Below are 27,898 nucleotides of genomic sequence, written 5' to 3' on the forward strand. Positions count from 1 at the left end.
AAAAAAACAAAGCAAAACAAAAAGAAAAACCCACAAAACCCATTAAAACAGTGAGGGGGTTTTGTGTTCATGTTTTGTTTTCCCTGAATCTGCAATCTGCATATTTCTCCGAATATGCAGAGCAGGATTAGGAAACGCTATCTTGGAAGAATCAAAGAGCTGTGACGGGAACGGGTATTTTACTGTGACTTTTATCACCTCGGGACTCAGGAGACGACAGTGTATGAATCCCCATGGCCTCCGATGCAAGTAAGCGAAGGCCGTGCACAAACCACGCAAAGAAGTAGTTACTGGGTCCCACATTTGAGGGGCTTTTTATAATAAGGTTACGCCAGAGATACAGCAACAAAGAAAGAGTAGTTTATTTAACAAATCAGAACCCTCACAGCCACATGAAACAACGACACAGACCGCCCAACGGTTCAAGCGCGCTCGGGACATTTAACACTGCCAGTGGCCTTGAATCTCGAGTTCCGCTCGGAGTGAGGCTCCCCGACCGCCTCGGTGACCAGTCTTCGCCCTCGACGGCGCCCAGGATGGGATGACATGTCAGGACAGACAACGCAAGGCTCACACCCCCTCAGGGCTCCTGCTCGCCTGAGACAGGTCACACGGCCTTCAATGTTTCTCGACGCACGTTCTTTCGTGAGAAAACAATCGTCGATGGTTTAAAAGTAAGTTTCTGAAGACACGGATAAAACACATTCGCCACGGAAAAACCCGGCACTGGAGAGCTCGGCGGCTTACGAGCGAAACCGCGGACGTGACCTTCGCACCAAGTCCTTGCGGCACCTGCCCACGTTCTTGTCTCCTGAAAAGCCCTCCCGTTCAAGGTTGAGCGGACGCTTCTCAAGCACAAGGAAACAAAGTGAGAGGATACGGTCTCTGCGGGCAGGAGGCCACAGCATCTGCTACCAGTGCCAGGACGCAGACCAGACGCGCGGTCTCGGGCCCTGGTCGGATCCGCCGCGGGTCCCCGTCCGCGGGGCTCGGCTTCTGCCCCCGGAAGGAAACCACGGAAAGGCACTTACCCAGCTCATCTGGGAGAAGGCAAGGGAAGAAGGGGCCGCCCCTGCACGGCGACCACGAGTCCCCCGGCCCGGCCGGCGCGGCGCACGGCCCCCTTCCATCCTGTGGATGTGGCCTCGGGGCCGTCAGGTCCTCCGGCCGGCGGGCGCACTGATGGCCCGGGACCGCGGACGGTCGTACCTCACAGACACGACGAGGAACAGCAGGAGGGTGGCTCCCTGGATGGCAGCCAGGAGGAAGAAGTAATAGTCCAGACGGCAGCCGTTGATGTTCCCTGGGGAGGACGAGAGAGGCGTGAGCTGCGCTTGCGGACCTCCGAAGGTCTCACCTACCACCTTCGGTCCCGAGCAAGGTCAGGGTGCTCTTCACCTGCAGCTATTAGGAAATAAGCGCCTAAAAGTCGAAGAGCCCGTGTCTCAGAAACGCAAGATACACAGCGCGCTGAAGCTGGCTGTGTGTCTCCACCACCGGCGGGGTGGGGGGGTCCCTGGTGTGACCCCTGCCCCTCAAACGTCCCCCCGCAGAAGACAAAGAAGGAGGACCAGGGGGCTGCAGCGACGCGACCTGTTTCTGCCCACACCCCCAGGGGAATCCGGGCGGTGGGCCGAAGAGAAGCGTGCGACAAGGCGAGCGACGGGAGTGCCGACTGGACGCAGCAGAGAAAGTCTTTTTTTACTTGAAGTTGCTCCCGCCCGGAAAGAGCAGGGAAGTGAACAAGGGACCCCCTGCACCCCTGCCCACACCCCTCCCCCGACCCGGAGCAGATACGAGGCCGCACCCCGCTGCGTCCCTGCCCCCGGAAGCAGATACGTGGTCACACGGTGTTGCCTTCCAGTCTTTTCCTGCAGCGCTTGCCCCTCAAGGTCCGTGGTCGTGCCCCCCGCGAACGGCTGGCCTCGCGCGGAGCCGCCGTCCGGCGGAACAGCAGGAAGGCGACTAAAGAGAGCCCATCTCCATGCGGAGTCCTGCGGGTGCTGTTCCCTGCAACTCGGGTCTCGGATCTGGACGTTTCTCAACACCGCACGCGACACCAGAAGGCAGCCTGGACGCCGCGGCCACTTAGGGCTCAGGATTTACCGCATGGTCCGGGAGCTCGGGGACACCGAACTCACTCCAGAGCGTGCGTGCCCTTCACAAGCCAGAGTGCACGGTGACATACACTCTACGTACCACAGGAAGACAGAAGCGTGTCTTTAGATGTTTTCCCGCAAATGCGCAGGTCTCAGCATCCTCAAGGTGATACAGGAGCGAACTTGACCCCAGTAGCTAACGTACCAAATGCTCAACTCGGCCCCAAGCACTCAGCGTGGCATTTCCCGTGCAATATTCCCTTTAGTTCCCAATAAATCCCGAGGAGGCGGAAGAGGTTCCAGCCGCAGACCGTGGAGCTCAACCAACAAAGGTCAAGTCCAAATGGCCTGACAGTCTGGGCTGTTTCCTCACCTGCAGAAGGGGGCCCACGAGACCTCGCGGGCAGCGTCATCATTTGGAGGAAACGAGCAGGTAACGACCCTGACACAGTGCCCAGCCCGCCCGTCTGCCACCGTCCTGTCCTCAGTCTCCAGGTGGGTCCAGGACCATCCACCCCACGGACTGGCGGTCTCTCCATGGGAGAAGCGAGTCTTTAAAGCACCGCTGACCCAACCGCTCACCACGGAGAAGCAGGAAGGACGCGTGGACAACATACAGCGATGTTTCTACACAAACATCCACGCACAACACGTTGCCCTGGGCTCCCTACATGGACTGACCCTGTCACCACGGCCCAAAGGCGTCCCACCCCTTCCGCCATCTGTCACCTACTGAAAAGGCTCCCTGACACATCTCTCGACAGATGAACAAACACTGTACTTGGTCTCACAGCAGCCCTGACTTCTTACGAAACGGAGGCTTTGTTCCTCTGAAGGGCTTTGTGAAGCTGGCTTATCCTGGTACATCCCTCCATCTGAACATATACTCATCTGCACCAACGTTTCCGGAAGCCCATATTGATAAACGCAGCTAACAATACATCGAATGTACATTTGTACGTGTGCTCACACACTTCTAGAGAACTCTTGTGCACACAGGCTGCGGGAGACCATGATCTGGCACGCGGGCTGGTTTGGGAAGGGATGTGGGGACACCTGAGCTTCGGCAGGCCACCTCTCAGCAGACAGGCAAGAGCGGCGCCTGAGCCCTCACGGCGGGCCAGGCTCCGTTCGGGCACTGGGAGAGAGCCGCACGCCCTTGGTGGAGCCCAGGGTCTGTGGCCACCACCGTGCTGTCGGCATTCAACGCTAAGAGACGAGGTCGTTGTCGGAACACCGGTGACGTCACTCTGCAGGCCGACTTTGAAATGCGAATCTGCCCAAAGTGAAGAGCCATTTACAACTTCCGAAGCTTAGAGCGGGCATGCCCAGGGACTATACGCTGCGTTCCCTGGCAGGTCGGCCTGTGGGGGTGACAGAGGGCATTCAGAGATGGCGTCACCCCGTAGAAGCAATCGCTCCGTGCTTTCTGGGGCCTCTTTACCGACTGCAGGACGATGCACATACAGACAAACTCTGGGAGGTTGTACTTGGGAGGACAGACGCCTGGGCCACAGAGAACTGACCTTACACTTACAGGCTGCGACAGCCTCCAACTGGAAACCTCGCTAGCACCCAGTAGGAGAGAACAGGTAAGTGAACTGGACAGACTCCTCCCCCGGCTACTCCTCAAATAATAAAGAACCAGCCACGGAGGATCCACACACGAGAGCGTGGAAGGGAGCGGCCACAGCAGAGCACAGGACAAAGGGGGTCCGCGGTGCCGGACATCACAGCGCTCCACACCTAGCGGGGTGGGGAGTGGGCTGGCCGCAGGGAAGCCTCCCGAAACGTCCTGCATTCTGATCTGGATGGAAAACGTCTCAAACTGTGCACTTCAGACTGGTGCCCCTCGCCGTATGAATCACTCTGGGCCCGATGGGGATGGAAACCAAGCACGCCCGCAGAACAGGTAGGGAAGGAAGGAGGGGGAAGGGTGGGGGCTCTCCCTTCACACCGCAGTCCTATGACTGCACGGGAAGCCACTTCGTGGGCCGATCATGACACACTAAGCCAGCTCTAACGCCACCTGCTTCAGCAGCAGCCTGAACACAGAAGCTGAAGGGAAGGAGTGGAACAGCAGAGAGTCAGGAACAGCACGGACGGAGCCCAGGATTACACCTGGGCTATTAAAACCAGGTTTGATTTTGGAGGGGGGCTACCGTGTCCCATTCTCTGCCCAAATCCCCAGGTGGGAGGGAGCAGAGAGGGAGCTGCCTGGACCACTGCACGGTTCCTACATCCGCGGCCTCGCCTCGCCTCGCCTCGCCTCGCCACCCGGGCTGCGGGGGCCGTCCCAGGCTACACGCGATGAAAACAACACCAACACACAAGACCCGGGTCCAAGCCTGTGCGTGTGCCATGTGCGAGGACTGGAGACGAGCCTCGCAGGGCAGGGCTGGAAGCAACCCTGTCAGAAATAAGGGGTAAACCAGGGTAAAGTCTGAGATACTCAATTAGTGACTAAATACTAAATTAGCCCAGAAGGGATCAAATCTCTGGGAAGCAATGAGATTGACCAAAACCAATCAATCCTTCAGGATATGCTGAAAACTAAGACAAAGACATAGAATCCACATTGAGGAACCACAGAGACCTGGTGTCTGCAGCAAGGCTCTCTCTGAAGGAGGGCTGTCCTGCGTGCATAAGAACAGATCACGGTCACCAGGACCCGTGAGATTTCTCGGATGCCGTGTGCACCTGCTGTCCCCTCCAGGGGCCCCACGTGCAGAAACCAAGCCCTGGACCTGCGCGCTCTCTTCGGGACGACCAGGTCTGCGCCTGCCACGGAGACGCTCCAACAGCTGGAACGCGCTGCAGCCCACGCCCCAGGGCCCACCCTGACGGCCTAGGTTTCTGGGCGTCACATCGGGACCCACAGGCTTACACTCACCCCTTGGGATGGGAACTTAACTCAGCGCAGGGCTTTTGGAATGCTGTAATTTCTGGCAAAGTCCCCACGCTTTCCTCAGAGTTTTAAGGGGATTTAAGACCTGAAGGTGGCTAAGAGTGCTGACCGGAGTTAATGCTGCAAGGTTACATAAGGATGTAATGAAGTAATAAAGTTGCTTTCAGAAGCAAAACGGTAACATAAAAAGAAAGAAACTTCCTTCATCTCCTGCGTCCATTTAAAAGCCACCATAAATCTGGAAACAGCAAAACTCTGGTCCTTTTTGAGTGACTCTGTTTAGCACCCAAGATGCCACCTACTGGTGTGAGCTGTAAAATCCCATTGTGACAGGTCACAAGGAAAGAAAAACAACTATTTACCTACCTGTTTTTTTAATACCAGAAAATGTAAAGCTACCGTCAGGAAAAGAAAGGAAAATACAAACCGAGATTCAATAAAGGGAATTATGTGCTAGAGCATTTATCTGCCTCACGAAGATTGTGGTCCACAAAGGGGTCCAAGATGTCTCCGGAAAGCAGCAGCCCCAGAGACTGGCCCCTGGGGCAGATAGAGGCTCACAGGGGCCTCGGGAAACTGGTCAGGATGAAGGAGATCAGGTGTTTGGGGGGGGGGGGGGGGGGGCCCCCCCCCACCCAGGAACTGCACACGGCCGTCCCCGGGCAGCCCACCCCCCCTAACGTGACCTTGGCGCTCAGACGCCTGGCCTGCCGACGCCTGGCCTGCCGTCGCCTGGCCTGCCGTCGCGTAAGCACCGGGTTCTGCCAGTGGCCGTTTTCAAACTGCCGGCGGGGCCCTTACCGAAGTCTGTGTGGTTGCTCATCCAGCCGATGGCTTTGATGGACACCAGCTCCAACAGTCCAGAGCCCACGAACGAGCCGACGCCAGAGAAGAAGAAGAAGAAGCCCATGATGGCGCTCTGCATGGACTTGGGGGCCGCCGAGTAGGCAAACTCTAGACCTGTAAAAACAAGGGGGTTGCTTCTGTGAGAGGCGCGGGCTGACGGTGCCCTGCCTCAAACGGCAGGGTGAGCACAGGCCCCACGTGGGGACTCAGCTCCCTGCCCTACTCTGAGGACCGTAGTTAACACAAGGTCAAGAGGTCAGGGGCCCCTTCTCTTCACCATGACAGTCCTTCCAGTCACAGGGCAAAATGTCAAGTCCTTGCTTTCAAACTGAAGGTAACATCTGACTTCTCAGTGCTTGGATTTCGGCATGGATCCGTATGGAAAGAAAGAGGTTAAAGAATCAAACTTCTTTATTTTCAACCAAGAGGGGTCTGAAAACAATGTATGTACACTAAAATGGGATTCTGTGTTAAGACTTCTATCTTAACGGCAATATATCTTAAAATAATTTCAACAGAGACATCTATAAATTCCAGTTTTTATAATAACTAGATGTGGAGATGCGCAGTGTAGACAACGGTTTGATTTATATCTTTCACAGATCGTGAGCCAATTCTGTGGGAGTCGCTGAGAGGTGAGGAGGGGGAACCACCGCCCACATCCCCCCACAACACACCCAGCTCTGTCGATAATTTTCTCGCCCTCCCCCTCCCTCCCAGAAGCGGGACACAGGCCTGCACACAACACACCTGTCCACACCCCACAGAACCTCACTCCCAGGACAAGAGAGGCTCGTGCAGACACTTAGCACTTTAGCAATCAGGTTTGCCTCCTTCACGAAGCCGACCCAGCACACCCAGACACCCAGAGCTCTGGCAGCGGCCCACGGCCGGGGGCCTGGGGGCCGCAGGGTAACCGCAGAGCTGTGCCCAGGAAGTGCCCGACCCGGGACTTCCTCCTTCCCCACAGCAGGGGACAAATGCATGGGAATGTCTTTGGGAAACCTGGTTTTATACCCAGGAAGGAAGGAGAACCTCACTTCTACAGGATTACTGTACTTACCAACTCACATTCTGAACTGTAGCTGTTGCCAGGAGATACAGAGGCAATCTGTTGTCCCTGCGTCACCCCCCCAACACAGGGACACGCCCTCCTGCCTTCAAACCAGACCGCAACCCCGACCTCAGAGGAGCCTCACCTGCTATACTTGCAAAGATCTCACTGACGCCAATCAGCACGTACTGTGGGACCTGCCACCATATGGGCAGGTCGGCAGCGTAATACACGACCCTTCCGATGGTCTGGTTAATGGTTTTCTCTTTAACAAGGTCCAGCCTTTTGCTTTCCAAAATTCCTGGAATTAAGTAGGAAATAAGTAGGTTAATAGAACCTCTGTTCGTTAACATTTGCAATTAAACTAAAAAACTACAGGTCTGTTACGATTATTGATTATTTTGAAAATCACATGAAGGGGGGCGCCTGGGTGGCTCAGTCGGTTGGGCTTCTGACTTTGGCTCAGGTCATGATCTCGCGGTCCGTGAGTTCAAGCCCCGCGTCGGGCTCTGTGCTGACAGCTTGGAGCCTGTTTCAGATTCTGTGTCTCCCTCTCTCTCTGACCCTCCCCCATTCATGCTCTGTCTCTCTCTGTCTCAAAAATAAATAAACGTTAAAAAAAAAAAAAAAAAAAAAAAAGAAAATCACATGAAGGGACAAGGCCCAGGGACACAGCTTTCCCCGGAGGTCCCCAATCTAGAGAACCTCCCGGCTCCCAGCTTCCTAGTTACTTAAACACTGATCGAACCATACACAACTCATGTGGGCTTTTCACGGCGCCTCACACAGGAGACTCAACACGTGGGGTTTAATCCTCAAACGTCCGGATGGCTCACCTGTACCCCTTCTGTTTCTAACAGGAGGAGCCGGGCCACGCTAAATAGCGCTGTGGCAGAGTAAGAATGCGTCGGCTTGTCAGAAGGCAGTGAGGCTGGAGACGTTTTCTCGTCCTGGTACCCGACTCGGGCTGCCGTGCTGACTTATCGTTACTCCTGCAACCTGCTACTGACAGTGACGCCAGGTTCCTTGTGACCCCAGCGAGCAGACCGCCTTCAGCGGCCCTGTGACCCCGCTCAGCTACTGGTCTTTCGTCAAGTGCAACAAAGAGACACTGGAAACAAGCAGGAGGACAGACAGCCACTCCCTGTAACACGCATGCACGCGTGCACACGCACACACACACACGCACACACACACACACACGGAGTGAGGCTGACAAAGAACAGCCGTAGCACCAAGTTCTTAGGTGGAAGAGGCCACCACTTTCGTTTCTAAAGAACTCTGTGATAAAATCATGGACCCCAGGCTTTGAAAAGCACGCCAACGCGTACGTATTTAAAACCAGAGAGTGGGGAGGGTCCAGGCTACCAGTGAGGGGGTGGAAGACACATTCTGGAAGCTGTCCCCAAGCTACGTGTCCAGTGAAACGTCCACAGAGAGAACGCGTGGAAGGAGCAAGGGAAGGGGACGCCTCCGGCTCACTGCCATCAGAGACACCTGCATCCCTTCCCTGGCCGCGTGTCCAGGGGACCCCAGCCCCCACACCACGTCCTCTCACAGGACATGCAGGTGCGGAGCCGTCTGGCTAGTGCTCCCGCCTGCTGGGGACAGGGCGTCTGAGGTGTGTGGTGCCTTATCCACGAGTGACAGCTGTCCTACAGCAGGGCTGTGGGCAGCAGTGTTAGCCCGGCTGGAACATCTTCCAACCATGGGACAGAGTGTGACCCGCTTCCTGTGGGTCGGCAGAGGTTCCTCTCAGACTGCAAGGTCACGGCACCAGCCACCAGCGTGCAGCTGGGTCTGTAGGGAAGGACCCTTCCAACCAGTCCTGGGGGTGAAAACTGAAGCGGGAAAAAACTCTTCTTCACAGGGAAGGCCGCACAGTTAAGGGGATGTGTGTGCGTGACTGTCGGGGGGCAGGGACACCAGAGGGGACATCAGAGGAGAGATGTGACGCGCCGTGGGACAAGACCTCTGTGGTCTCAGCAAGACAACATGGACAAGACACAGACTGCGGGAGAGGAGGCCGGGACAAGGGGCAGTGGCCAGGGGGACCCAGGTGACAGGCCCGGGAGGGGACATGAGAAAACAGATGAGGGAGCTCCTGTGGGGGCCGTGGGGCCAACCCCACAGCAGACAAGAGGACACTGCCAGTGGAGGCTGGGGGGCTCCACCAACGACAGAGGCCTGGGCACAGGCCGTCATCAGTGTTAACGGTGGGAAATAACGAGGAAGCACAGACGTAACGGGAAGGAACGTGCTGGAACAGCCAGCGCGGCAAACTCTTCAGTGAAGGACGTGACTCTGCACAGGTCCAGACGAGCACCCGCGGCGGGGGCCGGATGAGGGCCACTGGCCAAGGTGAGGGGAAGGACCAGCCACGACACAGCCGGCAGGCAGGAGTGAGGGGAGAGGGGACGCCCAACAACACGGCAGAAGAAAGATTTGAGAAACACACACCTGGAGTAACAAACGGGCGCCATTTACGGCGTGTTCCTTGAGCCAACGGGCAGCCCTGTGCTCGCGGCTTCACAGACACAATGGCATCTGTGATTCACAGAACTGGACAGAATCCCCTCCAAGCTCTTTAACCACGAGCAGCGCTAAGTCTGCCCCCCACCCCGTGCCCAGGTCTCAGGGGCCGCGCGTGCTCTGCCTTGCTACCAAAGGGCCATCCTCCCTTGGTGATGCAGTGAACCCCTGGAGAAGAGCGAGAACAGCCTCATCAGCTCGAAACACAGGGACGACCAGACACACACCCCTCCCAGCCCTTGACACAACAAGTAGACAAAAAGTAAGGCTTCGTATGGGGCAAGGGCTGCAATCTGGAGACCCGCAGGCAAGGCCTGGGCACCATCGACATGGCACACGGCTCAGGACTCACTGAACGGAGGGGCCACAAAGGTCAGTGCTCGGGCGGCAGTGCGGGACGCCCACACAGAGTTTCAGGGAGGGTGTGGGCAGGATGCACAGACTACCGCATTCCTGGACCGTGCGCTCACCCGTGTGGCCCCAGGCCCCTTGAAGGCACTGAGTTTAGGGCCCCTGCTCTAAAGCATCTGATGAACACAGCTGATGGCACAGCAGAGGAACCATCGTATTCAGCACCCTACAGACGTCTTAGGAAGTGCTACCAGGACAAGAGAGGAGGGCCCAAAGTCCCCAGTGCGGGAGTCATAAAGCCATGATCTCTCCCAAATCCACAATAAAAGTAGGCATCCTTAACCTATGGCTAAACATCAACATCAATACCATGGGAACAATTCTCTGAAATTACTCTTGGGTCATACAGCAAATACAATCCCATTTCCGCACCCTTAGAAAACAACAGACATTACAACAAATCCAAGCACAGGAAACCTGACAAAGCAGCAGCGACAGGCAAATTCATACCATTCCGCGGTTTCCACTGTTAAACAGGAAAGAGTGAGTAAAAGTAAGTGAAGGATGTAACGCACAAGAGAGAGACACGGAACCAACCTGAGGTAATAGAAATGCGTCCCTTAATTGTTCTCTGTTATTAGAAAACACAGAGAAAGTGAAATTGATAAAGTCAAGAGCTGTGTCTACGGAACAATATAAAACACATACAGTTCTGGCCAACCTAATTTGAAGAAGAAAGAGCAGAGAATACACGAAACTGTAAATGAGGAAGGAGGCCCCGCAGGCTTATTTAGAAGACTGTGTTTATCTCCAGCCTAGAACTCAGTAAAGTGAACGGCTTACTCGGGACATTAGAAAAAAAAAAGCTTAAGGGATTGCGGAGAAAACACGATGTGCACAAAACTGAGAAGAGGTGAAAAGGTCACCGCACGTCTCCTCAGAGTGAGGGGCTCACGGGATTCTGCAGGCGAAGACCTGGACTCCCAGGGAGGAGACGATCGCCGTCCCCCGTGGAAATATTCTCCTGCGCACAGGGCCTAGGGGTGCTTCCGGGAGGCCAGGCAGGGTCAACCGCGGTGGGGGCGAGTGGGCGTCAACAGGACAGCAGGGTCCCAGCAGTCAAGGCCAGCACCCTCCCACCCTCTCAACGCACAGGTGTTTCCGAAATGCAGGCGCGAACGTCAGGAAGTTAACGGAAATGAAACACGTGAACATCCCAGGGACCCTCTCGGAAACCAAAACGTGGTACCTGAGGAAAAGCCAACTTTCGTTCCTGCCAACGACACTCAGTGACGTGAAACACAGCTGACAAATTTGGCATCGTCGTGAGCGTGTATCTCAAACTCAAGTTCTAGGCTTCCCGCTGAGCCGCCCAGTGGACGCCCCCTACCAGCCTGGCGGGAAGCCCAGCCAACACCGCCCAACAGACTCAGGGAGGGAGGGTCACCGCGAAGGCAGGAGAAGAAACCGTGCGATCTGCAGGCAACAAGAGACCATTTGAGAAGAGTTCACTGCAACTCGGGATTTAAACAACCTCCGTGTGAGCAAGCGGAAACACCTCGTGCAGCGAGGAACAAGCCCAACGGAAAATGTGCAGGACCTAAAGTGAAGATGTGTATAAAACGGCAAGACACCGGGGTGCCTGGGGGGCTCGGTCGCTTGAGTGTCCGACTTTTCTCAGGCCGTGATCTCGCGGTTCGTGAGTTCGGGCCCCGCGTCGGGCTCCCCGCTCGCAGCTGGGAGCCTGGAGCCTGCGTCTCCCTCTGGATTCTGGGTCTCCCTCTCTCTCTGCTCCTCGAGGCCCTGCTTGCTCTCTGTCTCGGTCTCTCTCAAAAATAAACATTAAAAAAAAACAAAAAACCTGCAAGATACCATAAATAAAGTTAACGGAAAATGATTCAATTGGAAAGAATATTCCTAAGATGAAAGTCTGGATTTCCACATCAGGATGAACAGGAAGAGCCCAGTAGAAAACGCCACAGAGCATACACGGTACACAAATATCGGGGCGGGTTATTTGGGGGAAAATCACCACCACCACCACCACCATACGCACTGAAGTGAAGACATAGCGTGTTTAAGCCCTTCAGGTAAGAGACTCACAGAACAGGTGCTCAGTACGGACAGGGGTGCTGATGGAACGGGGCGGGCAGCGAGCCAAGAGCAGGCACGTGCACGGACAGGCGTGTGTGCACAGACTGGAATCCGCCAGCGTGTGCAGCGAGAGAGGCTGGCTTAAAAAACGACAGGACATTCAACAACGGAATATCACGTAGTTGTTAAAAGCCGTAACTTAAGTGTGTAGTCCGCCACAGAAAAACAGTATGTGTAAACAAGGAGAGTAGATTATAAATGTGGCTGGTTCATTTCGTTTCTATTTATTAAAAAAAAACCAACCAAACAAACAATGTACCTGTAACAGAAAAAGTTCTAGGAAGACATGACGTGGTGGTCACTGGATGGTGAGGTTCTGGATGCACTGAGGCCGCCCCTGCTTCCTCTGTGTGTCTGTAATGACCACGGATTGACCATGTGACACTAATTTCTAAAGACCTGCTGTGGACCAGGGGTTCTTAACTAATGAAAGCTATAGCCCAAAAAAGGCTCTCAGCTGGTTCTGCCCCCATTTCAGGATGCTCTCGGGCCCTGAAGTCTGCGCACGGACCCCTGCCCACACCCGCGGGACAGAGTCCCACGACACAGTCACGAGGCACAGAGGGGCCGGCAGGCGGATGGAGGGCACCACCAGCCCGGGACAATGGCAGAGCCCCTCACCACCTTCCCGGAAGAGAATTCCGTCAGGTTATCGAAAGCCTTCAAAGGGTGCCATGATTACGCTTCTAAGTATTTGGAAAGGAAAGAAATTCCGCCGTGGCGGTGACCATGGCAGTGAAAACAAGAGCCCTGACACCCAACACTGGAGAGCTGTACGTGAGCGTCGGACACGGGAGGATCTTCATGATACTTCAGGGCTTTATAAAGCGCGTGACAAAGGAAACGAAACACGCCTACCACACAGCACACAGGTAATTTTGCCCGGGCACCTGCAAAGTGGTAGGTAACTGCAGATTTCCTTAGGCGGTGGAATGATGTGTCCTTAAGAGAGTGTTTGTGTGTGTGTGTGTGTGTGTGTGTGTGTGCGCGCGCGCACGTGCGTGTGCAACGGCTCATCTGTATTTTGGGGGTTTTCTCCTTACATGTAACATGCATAGCTTTTATTACACTCTGTGGTTTTTCTGACGCTTCTGTTTTCTCATCAGGCTCAAATCAGCTTCCACAACAGGATTTCATGTTTGCAAAAACACAAAGGAGGTGCATGTGCACAGACACACAAAGGAGATCAGGCCAGTTCACACCATCCCAGGAGAGAGGCTCTCTAGGGAAATTACAGCTCGTTTTTATTTTCTTCTCTATGCTTCCAAGATTTCCTCTCCTCCCGTGAGCACGTATCGCTTCAGTAATTTAAGAACACACACACAATTTTTAAGAAGAAAAGGAAATCTAACCAACGAACACACTTCCTTTTTTCTTACGCACACTTGAGAAAACCCCTCGGGCCTGCCTGATCCTTCTCATCTCAGGGACGCTAAAGAAAACACTATCACCAGCAGGCATGGTACTAAATGGAAGCTATTGATTGGTTACGGGAGGAGGTAGTAAGTTCAAAGGCAAAACAGTTTCCTTTCGATTAAAATTTTGGTTTGCTATGATAGTTTCAGGTCTCTACTCAAAACGTATTAATGTTCCAATTAAGTAACACTCGCCAGAGCTGGAAGTCACGCTGTGAGAAGCTCGGGCCCCTGTTTACGATGCAGTTAATAAACTGCTGGGTTCAAGCACAAGACATTTAAAATCTCCGAACCAGTGACATCGAGGTCCCTCCCCAATATCCGGCCACCAAGCACAGACAGGCTTTTCAAGCCTCTTAAGAACAAGCATAGCGGGTGTGTTCCATTTCTGAGAAATCAATTCCTACGCGGAGTCTCAGGGCCGTTTGGCCACACGAGCGCCCCGCAGGGCGCGAGCAGCCACTCAGGGCACGGCCCGTCCGCCCCACTGGCGCCGGTGACGGGCAGAACCGCCAGGCCGACCGGGCACCCTCAGCGGTCACCGTCTGCCTGCTGCCTCCCACACGGACACGTAGAGACCCCCAGAATGCCCTCCCCGGTTCTCAGGGTGCCCCCCAGAAGCTGTCCAGCCGGAAATCAAACCAAAACGTAAGATGGTGTTAAAGGAGCCCGAACTTAGAATCTGCTAGGAAATGCCTGAAAACCGAGGACACCGCCCTGCCCAGAGGGACAGAACAAGCTGCCTTCCCCAGCACGTGACCAGCGTGGCCATGGTCCAGACAGGGCTCCCCGATGCAGGGACAGAGGGGAGCTGCCCAGGCCAAAGCCGAGCCCACGGCAGGTGCTCAGGGGAGGCGGGACACAGACACCAACCCCAGGCCGCTCTGTTACTCCAGACGGCCCCGATGATCTCCGATCCTGCTCAGTGAGACCTGCAATTAGAGCCCCCCTGTAATTTAGTTCTTATTTGCTTTTGCTTATTTCCCTATGTGCGCCAGGACTGGAAGGGAAACAGAATTATAAAGAAAGCACACAGTAAAAACTTCATTCAGACACAACCTCACTTTAATTATCTATTTGATCAAGAGAAAACGTAATTGTCTTCTAAAATGTCCCGGTCGCTGCAATATAGATCTCTTAAGCCTAGGGACTCATTTCTTTAAATCTATTAAGTACTATATCAATATGTTCACTCTGGGGACAGTGCAGGGAGGCTGCTAGAAAACACTGCCAGAGAATATTAAATTCCGTCTCGGCAGGGCTTCACGTTCAATTCCTCATAACACCGGGTGATATACAGTTGGTTCAAGAACATCAGCTTTTCTGTTCTCATTATGTAACTACGCTATCCTACGATTCCATAATTTTCAAATATTGATGAAGGAAGAACTCCAGAGCAACTTGAGGAAGTCAGTGATACCTCAGTTTCATCAGAAGAAGATATTCCAATCTACGGTTCAGAAGAGAAGAATCATGAAAACACGAGGGAGGCCCCAACGGAAAACTCCCCCCTCAGGGCTGGGATACTTGAGGCATCAGCTCTCAACCGTTTCTTTCTAGGGGGTGCAGGCTGGTCGCGAACCTGTGTTTGATAAAACCTTTCTTGTCACGAAATGCACAGTTTTACATAAAAACGCAAACGGTCCGGGGCAGACTGAAGCCGACTAGTGGACCTAACGTTAAGAACTAAGGGTTGAGAATCCCCATCTTTGAGAATTACATCAACATTCATCCATTCGGCAATCGACAGTTGTCCAAAATCTCAATCAGCAGGGAGACAACAAGCCTCCTTTGATCCAAGCCAAAAGTCACCTTCCAGAGTACGTGGTTTTGGCTCTAGAAGGAAAATGGCGGAGCCGCGGGAAGAACATCTTACACGTCACATAACGGAAACTAGAAAACAAACACCACCCACATTCATGATGTTCTGTTTTCTGGTGCACACGCGGCAGGACCGGGGGCCGGTCACCGTGCTTGGAGTCACCCACGGCTGCCGAAGCCGGTTTCGGGCTCTCCGAACGAGACACAGACGCCACCTCACCTGCAGCGAAAGCAGAGCACATCACAAAGAACATTCCAACGGCAATCCTTTTTAGGGATGATGGGAGTAGGCCGTTTCTTCGCAGAATGGGATCAACCAGTTTATCCTTCAAGGGAATTAACAGCAGGATGAGAACTGCGTCGAACATGGTCAGCCAGGCCGCCGGGAACTGGAAACACACACAGACAAGGTTAGTTCTTGGGAGGAACACGCAACCACGTAACTAATGTCCAACGGGGACAAGTGTCTTTCCAGAACAATCCACTCCTACCAAGTGGAACCGCCTAAGGAAAAAGTCCAGGTTCAACACACTAGAACTGAAAAAGACCTCTTTCTAAATGCCTCTGTGTCTGCGCTTCTGTGCTTTAAGGGGGCCAAGTGCGGTGAGGATGCTGGGGTTTAGTGACGTTAGTCAACAATCGGTGAGCGACTCAGCCGCCCGAGACCCGTCTCTAAAATGAGCAGAAGCCGCTTCCAGCGAGAATGCTCCTGGTTCCCGCAAGGGCCTGCGGGGGGACCCCGTGTGTCACACAAGCTCCAGGGGCACAATTTGCACATCGCCCCAGTTGTTCTCACCGTGTGAGGAGTGGCCGTGAGGCTGGAAATTGCCGGAATCTTCAGGTGAAGACTCTGCAGAACATACGTTGTCTGCATCTGGGTGAGAAAGCGGTATGGTTGGTGTGCGAAGGCTCGAGCACGCCCCCCCCCCCCCCCCCCCCCCCCGCTCTGGGAGCAGACGCGCAACGCTCAGTTTGCGAACAGCCCGGTTATTTGGTCCCCACATGCGTCGTCTGCAGAGAACTTCGAGAAAGAAGGAACAGAGAAATGAGACTCAAAGGGGGGCCTAGGAAACCAGGAGCGCAGCCGCTCCTGGCTCCTCTTGTCGAAGGGTTTTCACGACCCCGAACCAGGCGGAAGGGACTCGGGCACCGACAGTGGGACGCCAAGACCCCGGAGACTCGCAGGAGGGCCACCGAGGCACCCGGGAGCTTCAGGGCTGGGCCGGGGGAGGGGGGGCCCCGGCGGCACTCACTTGGAAGTACACGGTCCAGTAGGGTATCAAAGCCAAGAAGACGGGGACGATCTTCACAAGGGCCTTCACGTCGTCCACCGTGTCTTCCGTAAACGGCCCTCCGCGAGACCTCTTACATGAATCAAACAGACTGTGTTTAGAAGGGTGCTGAAGGGCTCCAACGCCTTCACTTTGGGAGACAAAATGAAGGAGTTAGTTTTCTTCCACCCCCGGAAACGGGCTGTCTGGCAACAATTTCAGTCTGGAGGCAGGGAGGCAGCTGGCTGCGCTGATGTGCCTTCCTTCAGCCCCTCGCTCACTGACTCACGCCGGACGCGGTTCCTACACCAGCGGCCGCACCGCACGGGGGCGGCCGCGGCGGGCACCGGGTCTCGTCTGGCCTCCAGCTCCGCTCACCCACACCGAGGAGGGCCCGCAGCTCCCTCTGCTCCGGCTGCCACCCCAGCTACGTCGCTGCACCAGCGTTTAGGAAAAAAAGCTGCGCGGGACGGTGTGGATTCTGAATCACGCTGCTTTTCAAACGCGAAGACCTTGCGACCATAACACTGAGGTTGTTAACAAAGCCGTTTACTTAAACGCAGCCACCGACGCGGCCGTGAGGAAGGGATCTGTTCCGGCGGGGGGGGGGGGGGGGGTGGGGGGGGGGGGGGGGGGAGGCTGGGGGCGTGACGGTAACACGACGAGGTCACCTGGCAGCAGGGGGCACTGAGCGCCTGCCCGATAACCTTGACCACGAGCCACGACCACCAAGACGCTCCTGTTGGCCCCACTGCAGAGGAGGCAGCCGGGCCGGAAGGGTAAGGACCCCCTGCTGCGGTGACAAAGCCGGGGCCAGGACGCCACCTGTCCACTCTCTGGCCGCAGGCATCACCCTCACGCTCAGGCCTTTGGGTCCCGGCTTGGGCACTAGCAACAGAGCTCGCCCGCTTACTCTAGGCCACTGTCACTAGTCAGAAGATGGGCAGGTCCCAGCGGACAGCTCTGAAACTCTCCAGCGGATATGGATGCTCCTAGGTTGTTAGGGGTGATACAGAAAAATTTGTTTTGTCGACCAACTACTTTCTAAAGCCAGAACCACCAGGACATAATTATCTTCCAATTCTGCAACTCGGCTATAAACGGCTTTCTAGTTGTCTGCTTTGTAGCTTAAACTATCCAACTTAAGTTACCACTATTTTAAATCATTTTTGTCTTGATTTTTTTTTTTTTAATAACATTGACATTTCTTAACCTGAACGTTCGAGGGGGGGCAAAAAACTGAAAACTAACTTAATATTGCAGCTACGTTTTGGACAGGAAAGGTAAGTTCCGTTCAACAAACATTTACTGAGTGCCTGCATGTCTGGGTCCATTCTAGCTGGGAGCCAGGGACACAGAGGTGGCACCCGAGCCGCACGCAGCTTATCTAGTAGGGAACAGAATCAGGAAAACCACGCTCAGGGAGAAATGCTAAATTCCAAAGATAGTATTCAGACTCTCTTTTGAAAATATTCACTAAGCTTCTCCAATTTTATTTTTTGGCCAGAAGATGTCCAGTCCTACGTACCTATTACAGACACGGTCAGTGATTTACCACATCATCTACCCATGTGTTTCTCTAAAATCCTGTCAGTGTCAAAGGACAAACCCATTTTTATACATCGAATCATTCCCATGTTACTGGTCACACAACTTGCATTCCTCAACTGTTCTGAATACCGCTAAGTCAAATGCACCTAACGCTTTCCCTAACTCACGCGTGTTGTTAGCGTGTTATTGTGCAACACACAAGGGTCCAACAGGAAGCCACAGACACGAATGCCCTGGAACACAGACAGAACCCAGAAAGGGCCCCAGCGTCACGAGGCCGGTGCTCCCCCGGAACTGTCTGCAGAGGCTGCTGTGTGCGCGCAGGTGCGTTCTCCCAGGAAGAGGGTCTAGTGACTCTCAGATTCTCAACTCAAGGTGTGCATCTCAGAAAAGGATTAGAACTATCCCCACTCAGCCTGACGAGCGCATACACATCGATTTTCTCACGTGAAATCGACATGGAGTCATCTCCAAAACACAGACCAGCCCAGACCAAAAAGAACCTGGAGCCACCAGAGCAGATCAGCACCTTGGCAGAACCCCAGGTGAGGCTGCTCATCCCCCTCCCGGCCACGCAGTTCACGGTAACCGGGCTCTCAGCACGGGCCGGGCCATGCTAACAGCCATGCACACGCCAGCTTCTCAGGCTCCACGATGACCCTGCAAGATGAGCCCCTGTCCCCTGTACAAACAGGGAATGCGGGCGTGGCAAGGTCATTAGCCTGCCCAGGGTCACAGAGTCCGGATCCGTGTGTAAGGAGAACATAACTCGAGAACTGTCGGGTCCACCAGCTTCTCTGCCAGACAGTCCTTTCGATTTTAACTGTGCCAGTCGCCCAAAACCGAACCCACAGGGAAATCAGATTCTGAAGTAAGAGTCCACACCTTTTTCATCATGCCATTTGTGCAGGACACCCCAAAACGTCCATGAGGCCGTGACGTCCTCCTGCAGGAATGTCTACCAGGTACCACACGCACCGACACCCCAAGCCTTCAAGAGGATGGGTCTGCTCACGAGTACTCAACCCAAGGACCGAACGTGTGGGATGAGAGCCCCTGCTTGGGCCTGATGAAGGCAAGGCCGAGGCACAGCACCAGGAAGACAGCACTGCCACCATCTTCGGTCAGGAACTAGGGGTCTGGGCGCCGCACGGACCCGTCAGAATCCCAGGACGGGCGGGGAGAGCTGAGGGGCCACGGCAGCCCCAGGCGGAGGGGCAGGGCCACGAGAGCTATTTTGGAACAGCTTCAAACCCACCGCATGCGACGAAATACCACACGTTCGTATGGCTCAGGGCACCAGCCACGAGAAGGTGGGTGTGGGGGTTGGCGCACGGAACCTTCCAGAGTTCAGTGCCACCCAGCGAGGAGTGTGCTGCACAAAGCCCTGTGTGGCTGAGGGGTCAGCCTCTGGCTCAGGGACCGCCCGCCCACCTATCAGGAGTGCCTATCAGAATTCTCCTTGAGGGGGTCCACTGCCAAGGGTCCCAGAGACTTTTAGGGGTGACAAATACTCTAGACCCTATGTCGAATGAGGCCGTCCTAACTCCAGAACCACACAGTATGAGGGGTGCGCTATACTACGGGTAGATCACGCTTCAATGATAAAGCCCGAAACTGCTGAGCTCTCTTCTTGGGCTAAGTTCCGGACTTTTCTGTATTAATATGCATCGAGGGTGACCTATCATCTGTCCCAGCTTGCCCGGGACTTCCCCAGGACGTGGGACTTCCAGCACTAAAATTGGGAAGTCCCATGCAGAGGGGACGATGCGGTTCCCCTCCTGCCTCTCAAAATTCTGCTCGTGTGTCGTCCTGTCCCAGAGCGGCCACAGGGACCAGTGGATGACGGGGCCCACACTGACCCACTCAGCAGCCGATTCAGAAGACAGACACAGCAGCTTACTGTTTCGGAAGTACAATACAAGTTAGCGATTGCTGGATGTTTCATTCAAATGAATTTCAAAGCTTTTTAAAGCCAAAAGGGAAACACAGGGAGTATGTATAACGTCTTTTCTCTACTCTCTGCCAATGTCTATCTCTGTCACTTTTACAGAAGAGGTCCATCCAAGCCAGTGGTGACAGGACACTCAGGGTGGAAGTTAAACACTAAAAGCATGAGTCCCGGAATCAGGCTGCCGGTCTGCCTGTAACATGGAGACAGCAGGGGCGCCCGGGTGGCTCAGTCCGTTAAGCGTCCGACTTAGGCTCAGGTCATGATCTCGCGGTCCGTGAGTTCGAGGTCCGCGTCGGGCTCTGTGCTGACGGCTCAGAGCCTGGAGCCTGCTTCGGATTCTGTCTCCCTCTCTCTCTGCCCCTCCCCTGCTTGTACTCTGTCTCTGACTCTCAAAAATGAATAAATGTTACAAAAATAAAAATAAGAGAATAAACGTTAAAAAAAAAAAAATGGAGACGGCAGCGCCTTACGACGTCCCCGTGTGCGCGTGAGACACTGAAGCCACCAACCAGAGCCCTGCACACGGTAATGTGCGTCAGACACAAACCAGTATTGTATCCACAGCGCTGGGAGCGTCGTGTCTCAGCCGGCACTCACCCACTGTGACCGTGCTCTCCGATCCGCTTCTGGGGACGGCACGAATACACCAGTATCCTGAACACATGCGTGAAGGCACTGCCATCGGGCGGCTTGGTGATGAAGACGCTCTGGCCACAGAGGAAGACCAGGAAAGCCACCCCGATGCAGACCGCTGGGATGAGGTAGCCGGTCACAAAGCCCACGTTCTGCTGAATGTAGGCAATGCCTCCCAGGGAAATGATTGCTCCCAGATTAATGCTCCAATAAAACCAATTAAAAAATCTTCTTGTGGCTTCTGGACCTCGGTCTTTAACCTAAAACAACGGGGAGGAAACAGACTTTAAAACGTGATCATCCTCAAGGAAGAGAAACCCGTATAAGTGACTACGGTCACTGTCACTGTGGCAGCTCATAAGAAATGCAGCCCCACCAAACGGTGCCTACAGATCCATTCGGGGCGCCTGACAAAGGAGCACCCCATAACTTTAATCACTGCACTTTCTGGGGGTGCTTCTCTTAATCATGCTGAAATCCAAGAAATCCAAGAGAGTTTCTCAAAGTACTGGCTGGGACCACCTGCTCTGCAAACACTGGAATGCTCCCTACAAGTGCCCATTCACAAGACTCGCATTCCAGACCCGCCCAGTCACCATCTCGGGGGTTGGGGCCCAGGAATCAGCATTTTAAACATTTTTCCAGGCGACCTGTATTCACAGTAAGTTTTAGAACCACCGTTGTACAACTCCACACGTTGGTAAATCTGGGGCAAAAAGGAAATCCCAGACTGAACCTAAAACTACATGGTGTTTTCAGATTAGGAAGGCAATCCAGGGAATCGGGAGATTCTGATAAGGGAGAGACTCCTGGGGGGCTCACGAACCCCTCATCTCCTGAACTCGGACATGAGCCCCAGGTCGCACTCTGAGAAGACCACATAATGGGCCCCACAGTGCTGGTGATGTTCCACATGGGGACAGGCCCCTCACACCTTCCCACCTGACCTTGATTTCCACATCCACACGGACACCTTCTCTACACCAGCCAGTGATCTCACACAGTTTTTATTACCTTTTCTAAATATTTTTTAACGTTAATTCATTTTTGAGAGGCCGAGAAAGACAGAGCATGAGCAGGGGAGGGGCAGAGAGAGAGGGAGACACAGAATCCGAAGCAGGCTCCAGGCTCCCACCTGTCAGCACAGAGCCCAACACAGGGCCTGAACTCACAAGCCGTGAGATTATGACCTGAGCCAAAGTCGGACACTTAACCGACTGAGCCACCCAGGCGCCCCAACTCACACAATTTTTTTTTAATTTTTTTTTTAACGTTTATTTATTTTTGAGACAGAGAGACAGAGCATGAACGGGGGAGGGGCAGAGAGAGAGGGAGACACAGAATCGGAAGCAGCCTCCAGGCTCTGAGCCATCAGCCCAGAGCCCGACGCGGGGCTCAAACTCACGGACCACGAGATCGTGACCTGAGCTGAAGTCGGACGCTCAACCGACTGAGCCACCCAGGCGCCCCTCTCACACAATTTTTAAATAAGCTTCCTAGCTGTGGTTCGTGCTGGACTGCATACAAGGACTGCCCTAGGAACCTCTGTTGTCTCCTCCTTAAGTTATGAAGCGTTATGAAAGGCTCCTTTAAGGCTTCATAACTCCTTAAGTTATGAAGAGACTAATTTCTGTTCCAGTAACAGACCTGGTGTGTTCCACAGGGCAGGCCACACTACCCAAGAACACAAGAAGGTTCTCAATGGGGGCCCAGACCACCAAGCACCAGATACAAAAAAGCACCTTGGTAGCAGTCATATAACCTCATGTGATATTTTCACCTCTATGCTTTAAGATTAAAGTACAGATAGGAAATAGCCAAGTCTGTGACTCCAAGGAAAAAACATATTCCAATCCGAAATGATTAAGGACCCTACTGTCCTGGCAAGAAACTTGCCTCAAGTAATTACATGGGAACCACCACCCCAAACTGAAAATCTGAGTTTTAAATACCCCGCACGTTGTCAGGAGCTTCAACTTGTCCCCCACCCCCGTCAGAAACGGACAGAGGTCCTAGACCAAAGGCCGGCGTGAACGCAGGCTGAAGGATGTGTCCTGGGAATTTCTCGTATTCTAAGACAGTTCTTCTGTATCAGTAAACTGGACACGAGTGTCCACCCTATCTCAGACACAGACCGGAGGAAACACCAATTGTAAGCAGAGAAATGGTTACAGAGAAAACACAACGAAGGATAGAAATAGCATGAGAGGTGGCAGGGGTGGGGGGCGGCCAGCCTAGCGGGGGAAGAGAACCACGCAATTAATGCAGACAGCGTTCCTATCAGTTCAAGCACGTCGGGCCCTTTTCGTCACGTACGGCAGCACCGCACACATCGTCCTGCATGAACCTGGCAGTGAACCTGTTCGAACTTCCAAGTGTACTTCATTTTTAAATGTTACTTTAAAAAAAATTTTTTTTACATTTATTTATTTTTGGAGAGACTGAGACAGAGCTTGAGCAGGGGAGGGGCAGAGAGAGAGGGAGACACAGAATCCGAAGCAGGCTCCAGGCTCTGAGCTGTCAGCACAGAGCCCGACGCGGGGCTCGAGCTCACAAACCGAGAGATCAGGACCTGAGCCGAAGTGACCTGAGCTGAAGTCAGACGCCCAACCAACCGAGCCACCCAGGCGCCCCAGCCAATGTTACTTTAGAAATCTAAGCCTGTTACTAAGGCCCTAAATAACCACATACCAGTGTTTGTTTTTTTTTTTTTTTTTTTTTTTTTTTTTTCCACAAATGGGAAGCTGGCTCCTGTAAGCTGCAAATCACATGCTTCTGTGCCCTGAGCTGGCAAGCCTACAGCCAGCCACTTCTCACTAGTCACATCACATCGTCATCTGCTCCGGGGCTCATGCCCTTCCCCACCGCGGGTAAACAAGTTTCTCATGTGACCGGTCCAAAGGAGCTACGGCAGTCAATTCACAAAAGTCCAGCGAAAAGAACAGAACCATGTACAGTAAGTCAAACAGCTGGCAGATTTGGAAAAATTCCTTAAAATGCACAAGACTGCAACTTTTTCCCCCCTCCAGGAAAAAAAAAAAAAAAGTATCATTTCCTCTCTTTATCTGTAAAGTAAGTTTTTCTTCTTTCAGTTCACTATTTGAAAGGACGGTCGCGACCTCTGAAAAAGGTTAAACACTGGGGAGAAATAAGGGGCTGGCAGGACTTCCATCGAAACGGATCGCCTTGGAGTCCTCAGTGGCCCATCTGCTGTCTCAGGGCCGCAGAGGCCCCTCAAAGCTACACTGCCGGACCCCACTCATCTCTCGCTCAGAATGCTCCCTCGAGACCCTGCTGGGGGGTGGGAGGGGAAGGGGACAATGATAGAGAAGCTTACATTACCTTAAGAACACAAGCAGACGTCCTGGACACAAGAAGAGCCAGGAGGTGACGAGTAACCCACCCTGGAGAGCGGCCCGACCGACCGGCTTCACGCCCAGACCTCCCTCCACCCGGCAGGCAGCACCCAGCACCGAGCGAGCCTGTGGCAGAACAGCAGCAACGCCTTCCTTCTGAATGCTTTTCTCCTGATAGAGTCCGCATACGAAACAATTCCCCATTTGGAAACGTCCATCTCGGTGGTTGGTGGCCTACCCGCACTTGAGCAACCACGGCCACCATCCAATTCCACATTCCATCACGCCACCAAGACACTGTTCCTTTTCAGGCACCTCCCACCCTGTCGCCACTGGCCCCCAGCTACCGCTGTTGTGGCAGTCTTCTTGGTCTGTCCTTTGTGGGCATCTGCGTAGAAATGGAACAAAAAGGACACGTCGCGTCTCACGTGTGGATCTTTCACTTGACACGGTGTTGTCGACATCCATAACGTCATAGCACCCATCAGCGCATCGTTTCCACAGCTGGGTGATATTCCATTGTGCGGAGGGACCACATCCACCTTATCTGTGCACTGGTTCAAGGACACCTCACCATTTTACTGAAATGTTTTAATCTTCCCAGAAAAGTTGAAGGAACAGTAAAACATACGCTTTGTGTACCCTTCACTTAGATCCTTGGTTCTCTTTTTCTGCACCTGTAAATGACATACTCTCCAGGCTGAATGATTTAAAAATAAGTTGCAGCAGGATGGCAGTTCACCCCACATGAATCCAGAAATAAAGCCATTCTTCTACATGACCACAGACCATTATCGCACTAAGAAACTTAACGTCGGGGCACCTGCGTGGCTCAGTCGGTTAAATGTCCGACTTCGGCTCAGGTCGTGATCTCATGGTTTGCGAGTTCGACCCCCACCGCGGGCTCCATGCTGACAGCTCAGAGCCCTGATCGGATTCTGTGTCTCCCCTCCCTCCCCCACTCGCACTCTGTCTGTCTCTCAAAAATAAACATTAAAAAAATTAAAAAGAAACTTAATGTCAATGCGATTTTATCTAATATGTGGTCTATCATCCAATTACCCCAATTGCCCCCCAAAATGGCTTAAAAAACACCGAGGATCCCATCATGACACACACATTGCATTTGGTTCTCAGGTGTAACGTCCTTGAATCTAGAGTGGTCAGTCCTATTCTTTTCAGCATAGGGTCATATTTGAAGAGATTAGGCCGGTCATCTGGTCGAAGAGAGCACTTTTTTTTTTAAATGTCCATGTGATTAACCATGGAGGGTTCCTTCTTTGTCATGCATTCTAAATAACCTTCGCAAGACCATTCACTCCTTATGAATGTTAATTGCTGGTCTATTATCCACTGGAAAGAACTGACTTTTAAGTCATACAGCCTGGGCCCAAACCCAGCTCCCACTCCCTTGAATGGTTCTGTGCAGGCTAAACGTTCTCAGCCTGTTTCTAGGAAGACAGGTAACTCCAGTACATAGATCGTCAAGAGGCTCAGATCAGGCAGCGTAACAAGAACAGTGAGGGCCATGGCAGGTGATCACGTGGCTGTGCGGCCCATGCTGTCCCTTCACTGACGGCCCCCAAGCCCCAAAGCCACAAGCCTGGGCCTCGAGACCCAACCCTGCACGCTTTGTGTTTCTGCCGCGCTTCTGCCGCAGAATGCCCACGACCCTGGCTTGACCACTTGCCACAACGGAAAGAAAGCACCTTTGTACGTCCACCTCCTTACTGGAAAACGGTAGGAGGTTCACAGGAGATTCAATGACTTCACGTACGCAAAGCACGTTTCACGGGGCAGAGAAGGAAGCATTCAGGACGTCAGGCATCCATCATTCCCAACATCCTTAGAAGGTGCCACCTTCCTGTAATGGGTGGCCTGACACAGGTATGCTTACAGCTCAGGTTCAAAGGACAGGCTCTCCCATCCTGGCTCAGTCACGTGCTGGCTGTGTGACTTTGGGCACACGGTTTTTAACCTCCCCAGCCTCAGCTTCCTCGTCTGTGAAACGAGCAGGACAACAGGGGCGGTGTGACATGGACTCATGCACTCCCTGGCATAAGGGCCTGGGGCAGAGCAAGCCCTCGGTAAAAATCACATGGTTATTCAGCACAAAAACCTATGCATCGTCTTTCCTGTTGCTCACAGATGACCCGCCAGCAATTCCTGCCCACTCCACCTCGACTTATCCTGAATCCACTCTGCCCACCTAAGTCCACATCCCCGTCTCTAATCTGGCCAGCGTCACCTGTCTCTACCTGGTCCACGTGTGGGCACCACTTCCCTCACTAGTCTGCACTCCAGACGTCACAAACTTCTTCTGGGAAGGGGCAGAGCGTAAATATCTTAGGTTTTGCGAGACCTCCCGTCTCTGTGACGACTCCACAATCTTGCGACTGCATCGTGAAAGCAGCCACACCACAGCTACTGTGTGACCAGCCGACAGGTAGGGCTGTTCCAATAAAGCTTTCTGTACAGAGACTGAAATGTTAAGTTTCACAGAATTTTCACTTGTCGCAAAACTCTTTTTTTTTTTCTCCCCTACCACTTAAAAACTTAACAACCGTTCTTATTCTTAGCTTGTGGGCCCTCCCAAAAAAGGAAATAGACCAGTTTTGGCTGTCAGGTCACAGCTGCCAGGCACACCTGCTCTAGAGGCCCCCCTTTCAGAAACACACATCCGATCATGTCATTTCCTCACTCAAACCCCACAATGGCTTCCTACTGTGTTCTATTTCTTTTAGTTTTATTTATTTAAATAATCTCTGCACCCAACGTGGGGCTTGAACTCACAACCCCAAGATCAAGAGTCACACTCCTCCAACTGAGCCAGCAAAGCACCCCTCAAAGTCTTTTAAAAACTTCCCAAGACCTGGCCTCTTCTTACCACCTCTCTCCTCACTTCTGTTTTGTTTTTTTTTAACGTATGTGCAATACAACCTTACCTAATTCTGAGTGTGTACAATATGTGCTGACTTAATACATCTCATTTAAGTGTTGCAGCATGCCTGTCACTTTAACAGCTAGGGCAACAAGGGCATCCCCGCTCTTGCTGGCCCCAGGCCCTTTGCACCTGTTGTTGGCTTGTCCCCTAAAGCTCTTCTGATAGCCTTCAAGACTCCACTCCCAGAAAGGAAGTGACTTCCACCTACAGCCACCTGGCCATCGCTCCCAAGAGGCCCCTTCCCAGAAGGGAAGGCCGCTCCATGTGCGGGCCCCCTGGCCATCCCCTAGGAGTGCTCACCCCTCCCCAGGGCGCATCGCGGCCAGTCCCTCGGGCCCAGGCTGCCCGCGGCCCAGCCCCGGCGCACATCTGGGCGCACCTGGCGCGCCCGCGCGGCGCTCACCTGGTCGGCGCCGAAGGGCGTGACGTTGGCCTTGACGGCGCCCACGCCCAGGCCGACGAGCGCCAGCGCTGTCAGCGCGGCGGGCGCGCAGTAGCGGGCGGGCGCGTCCGGGCAGGGCGGCGCCGAGCAGTTGCGGACGCGCGTGGGGCGCGGGGCCCCGCAGAAGGCGGGGCGCGTGGCGGGCGCCGCCAGCAGCGGGAAGGCCAGCATGCCCAGCAGGTAGAGCGCCAGGCTGAGCAGGATGGCGCGCGCGCGGCCGAGCTGCGCGTCGGCCAGCCAGCCGCCGAACGGCGACACCAGGTAGGCGAGGCCCATGAAGAGCAGCAGCGCCTGGCTGGCCTGCGCGCCCTCCCAGCCGAACGGCTCGCCGTTCAGGAACAGCACCAGGTTGGCCGTGACGCCGTAAAAGGCGGCGCGCTCCAGCAGCTCCGTCAGCAGCACGGCCGCGCACGCCGCGCGCCGGCCCTCGAACGCCTCCCGCCGCGCGCCCAGCAGCGGCGCCCGCTCGCCGCCCGAGCCCTCCATGCGCTCGCCGCCCCGCGCCCCGGCCAACGCGCAGCAGCCGCCGTGCAGCCGCCGCCGCCGCCCTTCTCGCGAGACCCACCC

At 54.1% G+C, this 27,898-nt stretch overlaps 1 protein-coding gene across 2 annotated transcripts; it reads right to left on the reverse strand.

Moving 5' to 3' along the window:
• On the reverse strand, positions 1-27,858 carry SLC15A4 (solute carrier family 15 member 4). 2 transcript variants are annotated; one of them, XM_049620682.1, is made up of 8 exons: positions 27,293-27,858; positions 20,554-20,849; positions 16,434-16,602; positions 15,977-16,054; positions 15,401-15,569; positions 7,053-7,208; positions 5,809-5,967; positions 1-1,303 (listed from the first exon to the last, which is right to left on the reverse strand). In XM_049620682.1, exons 1-8 carry the CDS (start codon positions 27,815-27,817, stop codon positions 1,155-1,157), a joined length of 1,701 nt encoding a protein of 566 aa, XP_049476639.1. In that variant the 5' UTR covers positions 27,818-27,858; the 3' UTR covers positions 1-1,154. The 2 variants fall into 2 exon arrangements, with proteins under 2 accessions (XP_049476639.1, XP_049476640.1); XM_049620683.1 differs by lacking the exon at positions 27,293-27,858 and adding an exon at positions 23,932-25,832.
• Between the last annotated feature and the right edge of the window lie 40 nt (positions 27,859-27,898).

Source organism: Panthera uncia (assembly GCF_023721935.1).
Source record: "Panthera uncia isolate 11264 chromosome D3 unlocalized genomic scaffold, Puncia_PCG_1.0 HiC_scaffold_9, whole genome shotgun sequence".
NCBI lineage: Eukaryota > Metazoa > Chordata > Mammalia > Carnivora > Felidae > Panthera > Panthera uncia.